The 11689-nt window shown below is 35.2% G+C and overlaps 1 protein-coding gene across 1 annotated transcript; it reads left to right on the top strand.

Moving 5' to 3' along the window:
- Positions 1–7886: 7886 nt before the first annotated feature.
- LOC131638846 (putative glutaredoxin-C14) lies at positions 7887–8321 on the top strand. Its single transcript, XM_058909392.1, has one exon. The coding sequence runs from the start codon at positions 7926–7928 to the stop codon at positions 8319–8321; it is 396 nt and encodes a 131-aa protein (XP_058765375.1). The 5' UTR covers positions 7887–7925.
- The last annotated feature ends 3368 nt before the right edge of the window (positions 8322–11689 follow it).

Below are 11689 nucleotides of genomic sequence, written 5' to 3' on the forward strand. Positions count from 1 at the left end.
TTGTGAAAAATAATGTACCTGCACTTGGATCCATGTAATGTTGTTTGATTTAGTCCGGGATACCTGTGCGTCCCGTTGACTTCCGAACACTTGTATTGATCTAATTAACAAATATATAAAAGCATATGTTTAGATCAATCTCACAAATAAGTAAATATATATATATATATATATATATATATACACGAATATATATTTAGAACGATCTCACTTACAAATCAACGATGTCCTTTATAGCCGGATAATTGGTCCATTCACCATTTACCGAATTCAGATAATACACGACTTCTCTTATAGGGTTGATAGCAAGCAGCAACCAGTGTGCTCAATAAATTAAAACAATAGGTTATATGAAAATTTTAATATACACAAAAGAAACAGAGATTAGATGAACAAAGAATGAGAAACTAACCCTACTGGTCGGGTATTATACGCCCAAAGATGCAGACTTTCTGTATTGCCGGTGGACATGAATCTATCGACTAAGCGCTGTCTAACTGATTCCGGTTCCGAAGAAATTGCCATTCCGCTGCAATGGGCGGAAGACACGAAACGGAATCTGTTAGACAATGGATTCCCGCGCAACACTCTGTCATACGACAACCTTAAATAAAAACATAATAAACATTAGATTATTTTCATTGAAATGTGTAAATAAATTATATTGTGGGACTAATTAAATAATATATCGGATGAGTGAATATTACCGGATGTATGAGTGCATATTACCGACGCCTAGTTAATCATGCCTAAAAATCTCTTCCAAGTCATCAATTGTAATATGTGACTTGAATTCAATACCGAAGACACTTTCATCCATATTGATTTCACGTAAAGCACCATCCTTCAAATCGGACATATCAACCATTGTTGCGAGTGTCGACCGGTATCGAGGCACAAAAGCACCGCCTTTTTTTGCCGCTTGCTTCGGAGAACCAGTGGGTGGTACGCTACGAACCTGCTGCGTCACTTGTTGTGACTCCCGAGGGGATGCCTAAAAATCATATAAGTTAGGTAAAATCATGCAGATTTAGATTCAGATTATATATTAACACTTTAAATGTACCTCTTTTAGTGATGCAACAGACTCATCCTCCTGTAAAATCCCTTTACCCTTAATTGCGGGTTTTATAGGAGCAGTCTAAAATTAAAATGTAAAAAATAATTAATAAACGGTTTAGAATTGACATTCGAAAACTAAATGATTCATAATCGTTTTCAATATACCTCATCACTAATGGTAATGAGCTCCGAGGGCCATGCAACAAATGATCCTATTGCATCTCGCAGCAATGTCGTCTCTGAGACCATGTCAGGTACCGGTAGCATCGCATCATTATCTAATACAACATCCACCGATACTTTCAGGTGTCCATCCGGGAGCGGTCTATGGTGAAGTAAATCTCCCAAAGTGTTGTGCACTTTTCCCTTGCCAACTAGTCGATAATTCGGTGACGATAAGTATAGTTGGCAAGATGAAATGCCCTAAACCAATAGTAAATATAAAGTCATTATCATTAATAAAATAGAACAGTTTGTAAGGAAAAAAATTATAATTACCTCGGGAAATTTCCTTTGATAGTTGATACTAGCCTTATCACTAGTTTCTTTCACCGATGAAGTGTTGCACTTATCTCTCATATACATATCTTTATTTCCTTGCAATTCTAAGACTTGTGCTTGCAATTCCTGCAACTTTTGCAACACTTCTTCATTGGTAAGATTTGATCTTCTCCTAGGACTCTTGTAAAAAGAGGTTGGAGTCACAACATGACCCTTACCCCTCACCCGACCGGGATACTCAGGAGCATCTAGTGCTCTACTAAGTACGCTCCCCTCACCGGTGGATGCCGATTGCGACAAGGTCTCCTGTAATTCATTTACATTAAAAAATCATTTATATATTAAAAAACATTTGATTTAATTAAAGACACAGTATTATACTTACACATTCAGTAAAAACTCTCTGAACTTCGGGATCGACACCTTGATTCTTGCCCACACGAGCTTCCCTCCACAACACATGTTCAGGAAGTGAGGTTTCCTCACTTTTAGTCTCCTCTAACTATGCATTGACACAAATGATAAAATCGTCAAATAAAACACATTTAGACAATTAATTAAAACGCATTTCTATTTACTTACAATTTTATCCTCCAAGCGTGCATATCCCAAACACCCTTTTTTGTATGGATATGCGGGTTTGGATGCTCTCGCACTATTCGTGGCACTCCTTCTCCGAAAATCTTCATCTCTTTGCTTTACAAACTCAGCCCAATCTTTTTCATCAATGAAGATCTCATACTTTTTTGGCCGTCCCGGTGCCTCTTCAAGAAAGTTTCCATCTTTATCCTTAAGATAAGTGTTTGTCAAAAAAGCTTTCCACCCTCTATATCTTTTTCCGGCCAAACCAAGTATGTAGCGTCTACGATCATCTGGTATCTCAAAAGTCCTCTGCAAAAAAACATACGCATAGTGTGTTAGTATAAGTAATTTAAACAATTTATCGTCAAGATAATAACAACAATTAACCATATATGATATATACCTGAAGCTCGTCCCAAATCGCTTTTTTTTCGCATCCAACTCTAAACTTTTCAGATTCCATTTAGCTACGGAGACCGGAATATGCATACGAACAAGTGTACCAATATAACTTGTCAACTTTGCAGAATTAGGACCAATTGCTTGTTTTTCAGAATTCCATTCCAATCGGTATACTAATCCTTGGTCTCTATGTCGAATGATTCCCTTCATAATGGTGATGCCTCGTGCAACTTCTTTTGCTTCAGTATCAGGTGGAGCATTTGTATCCGGAGCATCTCTTTCTTTTGAGTTTTCTTGTGAGTTTTCAGGTGGAGCATCTCTATCCGGTGCCAAGTATACGTCTATGTCATTCCCTGGTTGTTTAGGCCCAGAAATTAGCATAGATAACATCATGTACTTACGCTTCATACATAGCCACGGAGGTAGGTTATAAATCATAAGAATCACAAGCCATGTGCTATGCGAGATACTTTGAATACCATGCGGGTTCATTCCATCAGTAGACAATGACAACCGAAGGTTTCTTGCTTCTTTTCCAAATTCAGGATATTCAGTATCAACTTTCATCCATTGTAGTGAGTCTGCCGGATGTCGCAACTTTCCATCAATAATTCTTTCATCTGCATGCCAAGTCAAGTGTCTTGAATCGGTCTCACTACGATACATGCGTCTAAATCTCGGAATTATAGGAAAATACCATAAGACTTTAGCAGGAGACAACTTTTTCTTATATCGAGGGGCACCACATTTAGGACACTCATTCAACGCTGCATACTCGTTTCGAAACAAAACGCAATCGTTTGGACATGCATGTATCTTATCATAGCTCATGCCAATAGAGGACAACATCTTTTTGGCCTCATACGTTCGATTGGGAAGAACATTATCCTCTGGTAGCATATCTTTCATAAGGGCTAATAACTCTGTGAAACTTTTATCCGACCATCCGTTGTCCGCCTTTAAGTTGTACAACTTTAACACCGCAGACAATCTTGTGAATTTTGTACAACCATCATATAACGGTTTTTCTGCATCGCTTACCAACCTCTCGAACTTTTTGGGACAATCCTCAAGATCTTCTTCAAGCGCTTCTGCAATCTCTTCGACTCGATCGCAATCGTATGTGTCTGTGCAATCGTCGTTTGAAGCATACTTCCTATTACAACTCGACTCAGCATTCCCGTTACTTTTCTCACCATGCATTGTCCAACATGTATAACTTCTATCAATTCCAAACCGTAGTAAATGGGATGCCAACTTATTCCCGTCAACCTTACCCCCATAACAGCAACCCAAGCAAGGACACGACATTCGAAGCGGGTCTTTGGAGTGCGCAACCGCAAACTCAACGAATTCCCATACCCCTTTCTCTTACTCTTTCGACAATCGGTTTGAATTCATCCATGTCTTATCCATGTCTTAATTGAGCTAAACAAAAACTTCTTGGTTTCTCTATCAGGTACTAAGGAATTCTGTCAAGATAATAAATAGCTATCATCATAATAGAATACCTAATCAGAATACCCGATTTCTTAAAGAAGACATTACCTTATTTCAAGGTAATATAAGTCCACAAACCAAAAAACTGGTTGAGAGACACTAAATTGATATTAAATAGAACCATAAACAATAAACTATAAGCAGAAAATAACAAACTATAAGCAAGAAGAAAGGGATAGTAACCTGAGTTAGACTTTATGTGGGAGATGGGTAGGTTTGAATCGGCGTTGTACAAATAGAAACCAGAGACTTCAAAGTAACTGTAAAATTAAACACACACACACGATGCAGTTAAATACAAATATCATAAAAGTGAAGGAACTATATGCAAACTGTAGCACAAACTACAATGATTAAGAATAGATTAATATTATTTTGACATACATTTTTATATTAGCAAAAGAATAACTAATTACCTTTAGAGAAATTCAGAAACTTCTGGAACCACACACCGTAAGCTAATTTGATGTCTCTAGTGATATTCTTTTAGAAAATCTTTAATATCCCCTGAAAAATAATCATCACCCAGATGTTATAGCAATTCTAGATACATAGTACCGTAAGGTAAATCAAAGTTTAACAACTACTTAGAAACCAGGGCAGCAACTACGCATGTCAAAACAACGTCGTGAAAACGACCATAAATCATAGTCGAGTCATACAAATGGAGAAATCAAGGTGGAGCAATTATATATCATGAGAAAACAACAATTTAGCATGTATTTTCATAACGGGGCAACATTAATGTCTAACAAAATAAAGAGGAAAATACACTCAACTCCCTTTAGATTTAGCTAAATAACACAAACATCTTCTTTAACTTTCAAAATACAATAACCGTCCTCTATCGTGATATCATGTTATTTAGAGAAATCGGAAGAATTAACTTATGTGAGTGATAGAGAGTTGAGCCTGTATCCAGAAGAAGAAGCAAGCAATAGAAGCATAGTGACTTTTGAGGAACATGTAATTTATTTTTATGTACCCCACCTTGCCATAATTATAAGACATAATTTCTTTTCTAATTCGTGACTTGTCGGAATTCTCAAATTCGTAACACTTATGTAAATTCTTAGTTTGGCCTCTCTCTTATGACTCTATAACTATAGCTTCATACTAATTATGATTGACAATTAAACAACACTCCTTTCATCTAAAATCTTCATTAAATATTATATCTTCAACAGTTGACATTACTAGCTTTTCATTTAGATACTACGTTAAAATAATGCTTTAAGAACACTCCTTTAAGAGTGTTCTCTTTTACATTACCATCTTCTCATTCTAGATTAATAGATTTACGATTTGAATCTTTAGATGATGGACTAATGATGGTTTAAGCTTCTATTCAAATTTAATTTTACAAAACTACTATTTTGCAAAAACAAGAGTTAATATTACACAACATATCAGTGTAATATCAGTGTCAGCCTTAGAAGTTAGAACAAAATTATCCATACAATTAGTAGAAGTTATGAAATGAAGAAAAATATTCATACAATTATACAACATATCAGTGTCAGCCTTAGAATTTAGAACAAAAAACTACTTGGAAGACTAAATTCAGAAACTTATAATTATAACACTGCAATTCATATGGAAGACCAACCCAGAAACATTGATTACAGTTATACAATTTAGAATCGATGAAAGAAACTCATAGGTAGTGTGTATCGGAAAGCAAATAGTGAGCAACATAGTGGGAAGACTTTACCTGAACAGAAGCAGCAAGAAGATGTTGATTTTGACCAAGAAAACCCTAAAATCCCACAGAACGGCGTAGCAGCGGCGGCGGCTAGTTGGTTTGAGAGTGAGAGTGAGACGACGACGGAGGGACGGAGGAGTGGCTGAGACCACGGCGGAGGGAGTGAGAGCGAGGAAGCAGAGAGTGTGCGTGAGCGAGAGGAAGAAGAAGACGAGTACAGATGTTTTGTGTTTCTGAATGAAATAGCGTGTTTTAATTTTATGAAAATTTTAAAAAGGGCTACCAGAGCGCTTTCATATGCCCCTTTATACCAGCGCTTTATTACTAAAAGCGCTTTTGTACCCACCCCCTATAAGAGCGCTTTCAAAAGCGCTTTCATACCCACCCCCTATAAGAGCGCTTTTACAAAGCGCTTTCATACCCACCCCCTATAAGAGCGCTTTTAGAAAGCGCTTTCATACCCACCCCCTATAAGAGCGCTTTTAGAAAGCGCTTTCATTACCCCCACCTATAAGAGCACTTTTCTAGCGTGATTTTTAATTTTGTTTTTAGCCAAACCTACCAGAGCGCTTTTGGGCAAAAGCGCTTTCGTAGCTGCGCTTCTAAAACTTAAATTTGGCGTAGTGGTACTTTCGCAATACAAATGAGTTTTTCATATGTATATCTAAAATAATTATCACGTCAAAATTAAAATAAATTCACCTATGCAGACGCACGGGTATCTTCTCTGTTGAAAATAGTCTGAGAAAGGAGTGCACAATTGAATAATTTTTTTCACCACTGGTAAATAGATTATTTTTTGATTGAACAAAGTAGATTTTCATATCTTTCTGAAATGTTCACATGTGAAATTATTTTAACTTAGAATCTCATATTTAACTACTAATACCTTATTAGTAAAAAAAAAAAAATTGTGGATTCATTACTTTAACTGAAAATCGAATTTTTTTTGTGGATAATTATTTTAACTTAGAACTTAATTTTCATACTAGTAATATCTTATTAGTAAAAAAAATTTAAATGATTAATTTCCATTTTATAAATGTAATTTGGTCAAACTTCTTTATTTTACATTTTTCGTATCGTTCATGAAATGCTACACCACGAATAATAAAAATTTGAAGGATCTCTAATAAAAAAAGAAATGCTAATACTATTGCTTGAGAAAGAAGAAAGAGTTGAAAAAGGAAAGAAACATACTAGTATGTGATTTCCCAATAAAGAAAGAACAGCAGAAAAGACAAAAAAATATAGCGACATCATTAAGTTTCCGCCGCCTGAATCAGAAACGTGGGCAGGCATGCGGTTTCAGAATTGAGGTCATCTCTTGCCCTTGTCTGCCCTTGAAACACCAGTTGCCATTTTGTCACTGCTTTATCTTAACATTCTATGACATACTAACACTCTACGCTATACTTTTGTATGTATACAAAACTGTGCCCATTTTAGTTGATATTTTAACCAAAAATAAATAAGAATAAAAAACAAATGAAACTTGAGAATGAGACTTGACATTCCATTAATAATTCACACTTTCTATAACACACAAACAAACTCTGCAAACGCCATGCACGCTGCTTGCCTGTTTCATTTACACTGTCATAAGCCATAGCCTTAGGAAAACAGCTACTAGTATTCTTCAATCTTACTACTATCAACACTTTTCTTTATTATTAGAATTTTGATTGGATAAAGTGATAGTATAGTATGTTATTACTATTATTGTAGTAGCACTTTTAGGAACGATAATGATGATGATAGTGATTAAACCAAGTTGAATAAAGGAAGCATGCATCTTTGACTCTCAACATGTTGATTAATATTCACATTTTGGGAGTTTATACAGAAACATGAGGTGTAATACATGTCAGGTAAAAAAGAAGGAAAAAAAAAATGTTTGGTTGGTCGTCACTCGACAACAAGGACACAAGTCTCCTGCAGCCTAGCTTCTTTGAAAATAGAGCACACTTCTCCAAGAATATCAAACATGCCAAGTACCCTAAGGTCTACAACATTCTTCCACACACACACACTTTTTATTTTCTAACACCCCCTTCATCCCCTTATAAAACCACACTTTCCCTTTCTTTATTTTCATCATCACAAACACACAAAACTGACCAAATATCTGAATTTCCTTACTTTGTTCAATTCCACTATTACAACACACGCCATGTTCAATCAAGAGAAACTCATGCATTTTCAAGTGGAGCAACCATCATGGAGCTACTACATAATGAGAAGAGAAAGAAGAACAATGGAAGAAGATCAAATGGAGAGAATAATGAGATTAGCTACACAAAGTGCTGTTGTCATATTCAGCATTAGTAGTACTAGTTGTATGTGTCATGCAATGAACAGTTTGTTCAGTGGAATGGGAGTGAACGCAATGGTTCATGAGCTTGATCAAGATTCAAAACCATTCATGAGGTTACTTGGAAATTCAACATCACTACCTGTTGTTTTCATTGGTGGCAAGTTAGTTGGTTCTATGGATACAGTTTTGGCTTTTCATATCAATGGCTCACTAGTTCCTCTTCTCAAACATGCCGGTGCTTTGTGGCTTTAATCACATTCTGAGTAATTAGTTTCTTAAGAGTTGAACTTAATTAGTGATAATGATTTCAAGCTCAATAGGAGAGATTTTCAGATATTTAAGCGCTGACTTAATGTGTTGTAACTTGTAAGGAACTGACAATGATATATGAGTTTTTTTTTTTTTCAATTCTGTGGATTTTCTTTTGCTTTATTACCTGGATAGTAGTAGCTTCTATAATTTACGTTGCAATTGTAATTTTAAAATAAACAAGATTTACTAATCAAATATATATATATATATATATATATATATATATATATATATATATATATATATATATATATATATATATATATATATATATATATATATATATATATATATATATATATATATATATATATATATATATATATATATATATATATATATATATATATATATATATATATACTAAATTGGTTTTCTTACGATGAGGAAGAACAATTGTTCGATGAACAATGAAATAAAACTTTGATACACTAGAGTAAGTTTTGATATGGCATAAAGGGGGCTAACTCGAAAGGTTAGCACTCCCCTGCTCAGATTAATAAAAGACTGAAAAATAATGTGAGAGCGAAGATGAATTTGAATGCTTGATAAAGAAGAATTTTTTCTCTTTTAAATGGGCGCGGTTTAAACCAAAAAGTGGAGAGTGCAACATGGATCGCATTCAACCATTTGATTAAACTAGACGTTCGACAATGCGTTAGGGGTGAAGTTGTCTTCTCTAGTTAAGGATAGAGGAACACATGTTCCTCACTAGCACTTCCTTGCATTAGTCACATGCCTTTCGACCTGGCTTTGTGAGCGACCTAGGACACTTGTCCTCCAAGCCTTTGTTTTTTTTATAGGACCAGCGTTAGTCGTACATGTTTCAGACTGCCTATTTTTCTTTAGGAGGCAATGAGCCTTGTTGGGACGTTACTATCATTGGGAACAAGCACATTAGATATCTTTCTGGTAATTGGTAATGTTTCAGAAGGAAATGTTAACACGTGTCCTTATGCTAATTGGTCATGATGTTTCGTCTCTCTTAGGCTACTGAGTATATTGCACAACCTTTGATGAAATCTTGACCGTTGGTGGTGCGCGGTTGATCATTCAATCCTCAATGATCGAGGCACATATAAAAGATATTAGAAGTATAATATTTCTATTTTCTACCATTTGCAATATATTATAGATCTTCTTCCTCTATTGCCTATTTTGTTCTTCCTATCGAGCTCTCATGCTTCAGTTTCTTGATTGTTCGTACGCCATCTTCACTTATTGGTACTTGATATACTATCCAACTGTAATTTAATAAAATCAGAGTAAATTATTTTAAAAATAAAATACAACAATTAGGATGCTACACTTCATCAACAATAAAATATGCGCAAACATGCATACATAGATATTTAACACACTTTTCGGATGAACCGACAAACAATTTAGTCTTCAACTTCAACTTTATTAAGGCAACAGAAAGAAATCATGTTTATTACAAAAATATTCTCAATCAGCATCAAACAAATTTTCTTCAAAATAAAATAGAGATTATGATACTCCAACATAATCACCAAAATAAAACAACAAATAATAAAGTAAATAAGCGTTTATCCCCCAGTGTTACATATCAGAACACTGACGCCAAATTAAAGGAATAAGAAGGAATACTTCTTCTAGACTCCGCGTCTTAGCTACTTCAGATCATTTGCACGTTACCAATATAAAGGTAACATTCAAACATAATGGGTGAGATATCATAACAATATAAAAGATAGCATAATAATGGGTAGATAGCAATTCAAGCACACATAATTATACTTCTTCAACGTTAAAACATCACGTCATACATAATGTAATGCAATGGGACTGGCACCGACATAATGCATGTGGTACCATCAAAGAATAAGCCCTTATCATCATGCCAATACAGGCCATCTTAAGGAACACAATTCCTGATCATGAATTCATGCGACACTGACATGCAACAACATAAAATGCATCGATACTCCGAACTACCAATGCCACGCCAATAGAGGCCTTCTTCATCGTAATCATCATCATACAATATATCACGTAATTCATTCATACATCGTTCGTACACCACCATCATTATAACAATATGCATCACACTTCATAAAATACTAACACACATGGCTTTAGCCTCCGACTAAAATAATCATTTTTCTTTATCAAAATTATTATCATATTACAGAGAATATCTTTAGCTTCTCGTAGGTTCAAACGCCGCTTCAAACGGACGTCCGAGTCAAATGTTATCAATTTCCAAAGTTTTAATTAAACTACAAACACCAACATAATACACCGATGCCACAACAACTCATTATACACCAACTAAATTTATTTCCATAACTTGAAAAAAAAATTTATTTAAAAGAATATTGTGTTAGCTTTCTAAAGCTTCGAACGGGGACCCAAATGGAGTTATGGTTTGAAAGTTATGAATTTTTCAAGTTTTCGAAAATCTGTCCAAACAGCGGTGTTGCACGCCAAAATTTGTCCTTCCATTTTTAACTCAGAAGAGGTTGAAATCATATTCATATGCACATTCCATTAGGTCATGACCAAATGCATGCATTTCATAACATAGTTCCTTCTCCAAGAAGTTGACAAGATAGGAGAAGTTCTTGAAAGAATACGTGATTAAAAGGAAAGAGTTGAGGGCTCACTGGGTCACAATACCTTCACTAAGTTCCCTCAGGATCTAGGGTTTCACAATCATCACACTCGTGGTCTCTGATTGGAAGTTGAAAACTTGGAATTCATCAGGTCCCTAAATTAGGGTTTTCTTGATCAAAGTTAACTGAGTTAACTTTTTTGAAATTCTGGACTCAGACACGCGATGTCTTACAGGATGTCACGACATCATTATCTGAATGTTTTCAAACAAATGAACAAAGAGTAAACAGTAAACAACACAGGAAAATTGTTAACCCAGTTCGGTGCAAACACACCTACATCTGGGGGCTACCAAGCCAGGGAGGAAGTCCACTATAAGTAATATTAATTCAAGGTAATACAACTCAATATTACACCTTTCACTTAATATCTACCCAATGCAACTTCAATCTAAACCACTAGACCAGAGCTCCTACTCACTCCCCCTCAATCACAGCAGTGATGAAAAACTAACAGACGAAAAGCAACAGAAGACACTCTTCAAAAACACAACTTGATCTTGCTTAAAAGCTTTGATCAAGTACAATAGTACTCTTGCTTAAAAGCTTCGAGTACTTTTTACAACTCAAAACAGAAACACCTAGACCAAGACAATCATCATGATGATTGTTTGGCTTACAAGAAATCTAATACACAGACGAACAACACCACAAACTTCTGGATGGCAA

Source organism: Vicia villosa, unplaced genomic scaffold (genome assembly GCF_029867415.1).
Source record: "Vicia villosa cultivar HV-30 ecotype Madison, WI unplaced genomic scaffold, Vvil1.0 ctg.002450F_1_1, whole genome shotgun sequence".
NCBI lineage: Eukaryota > Viridiplantae > Streptophyta > Magnoliopsida > Fabales > Fabaceae > Vicia > Vicia villosa.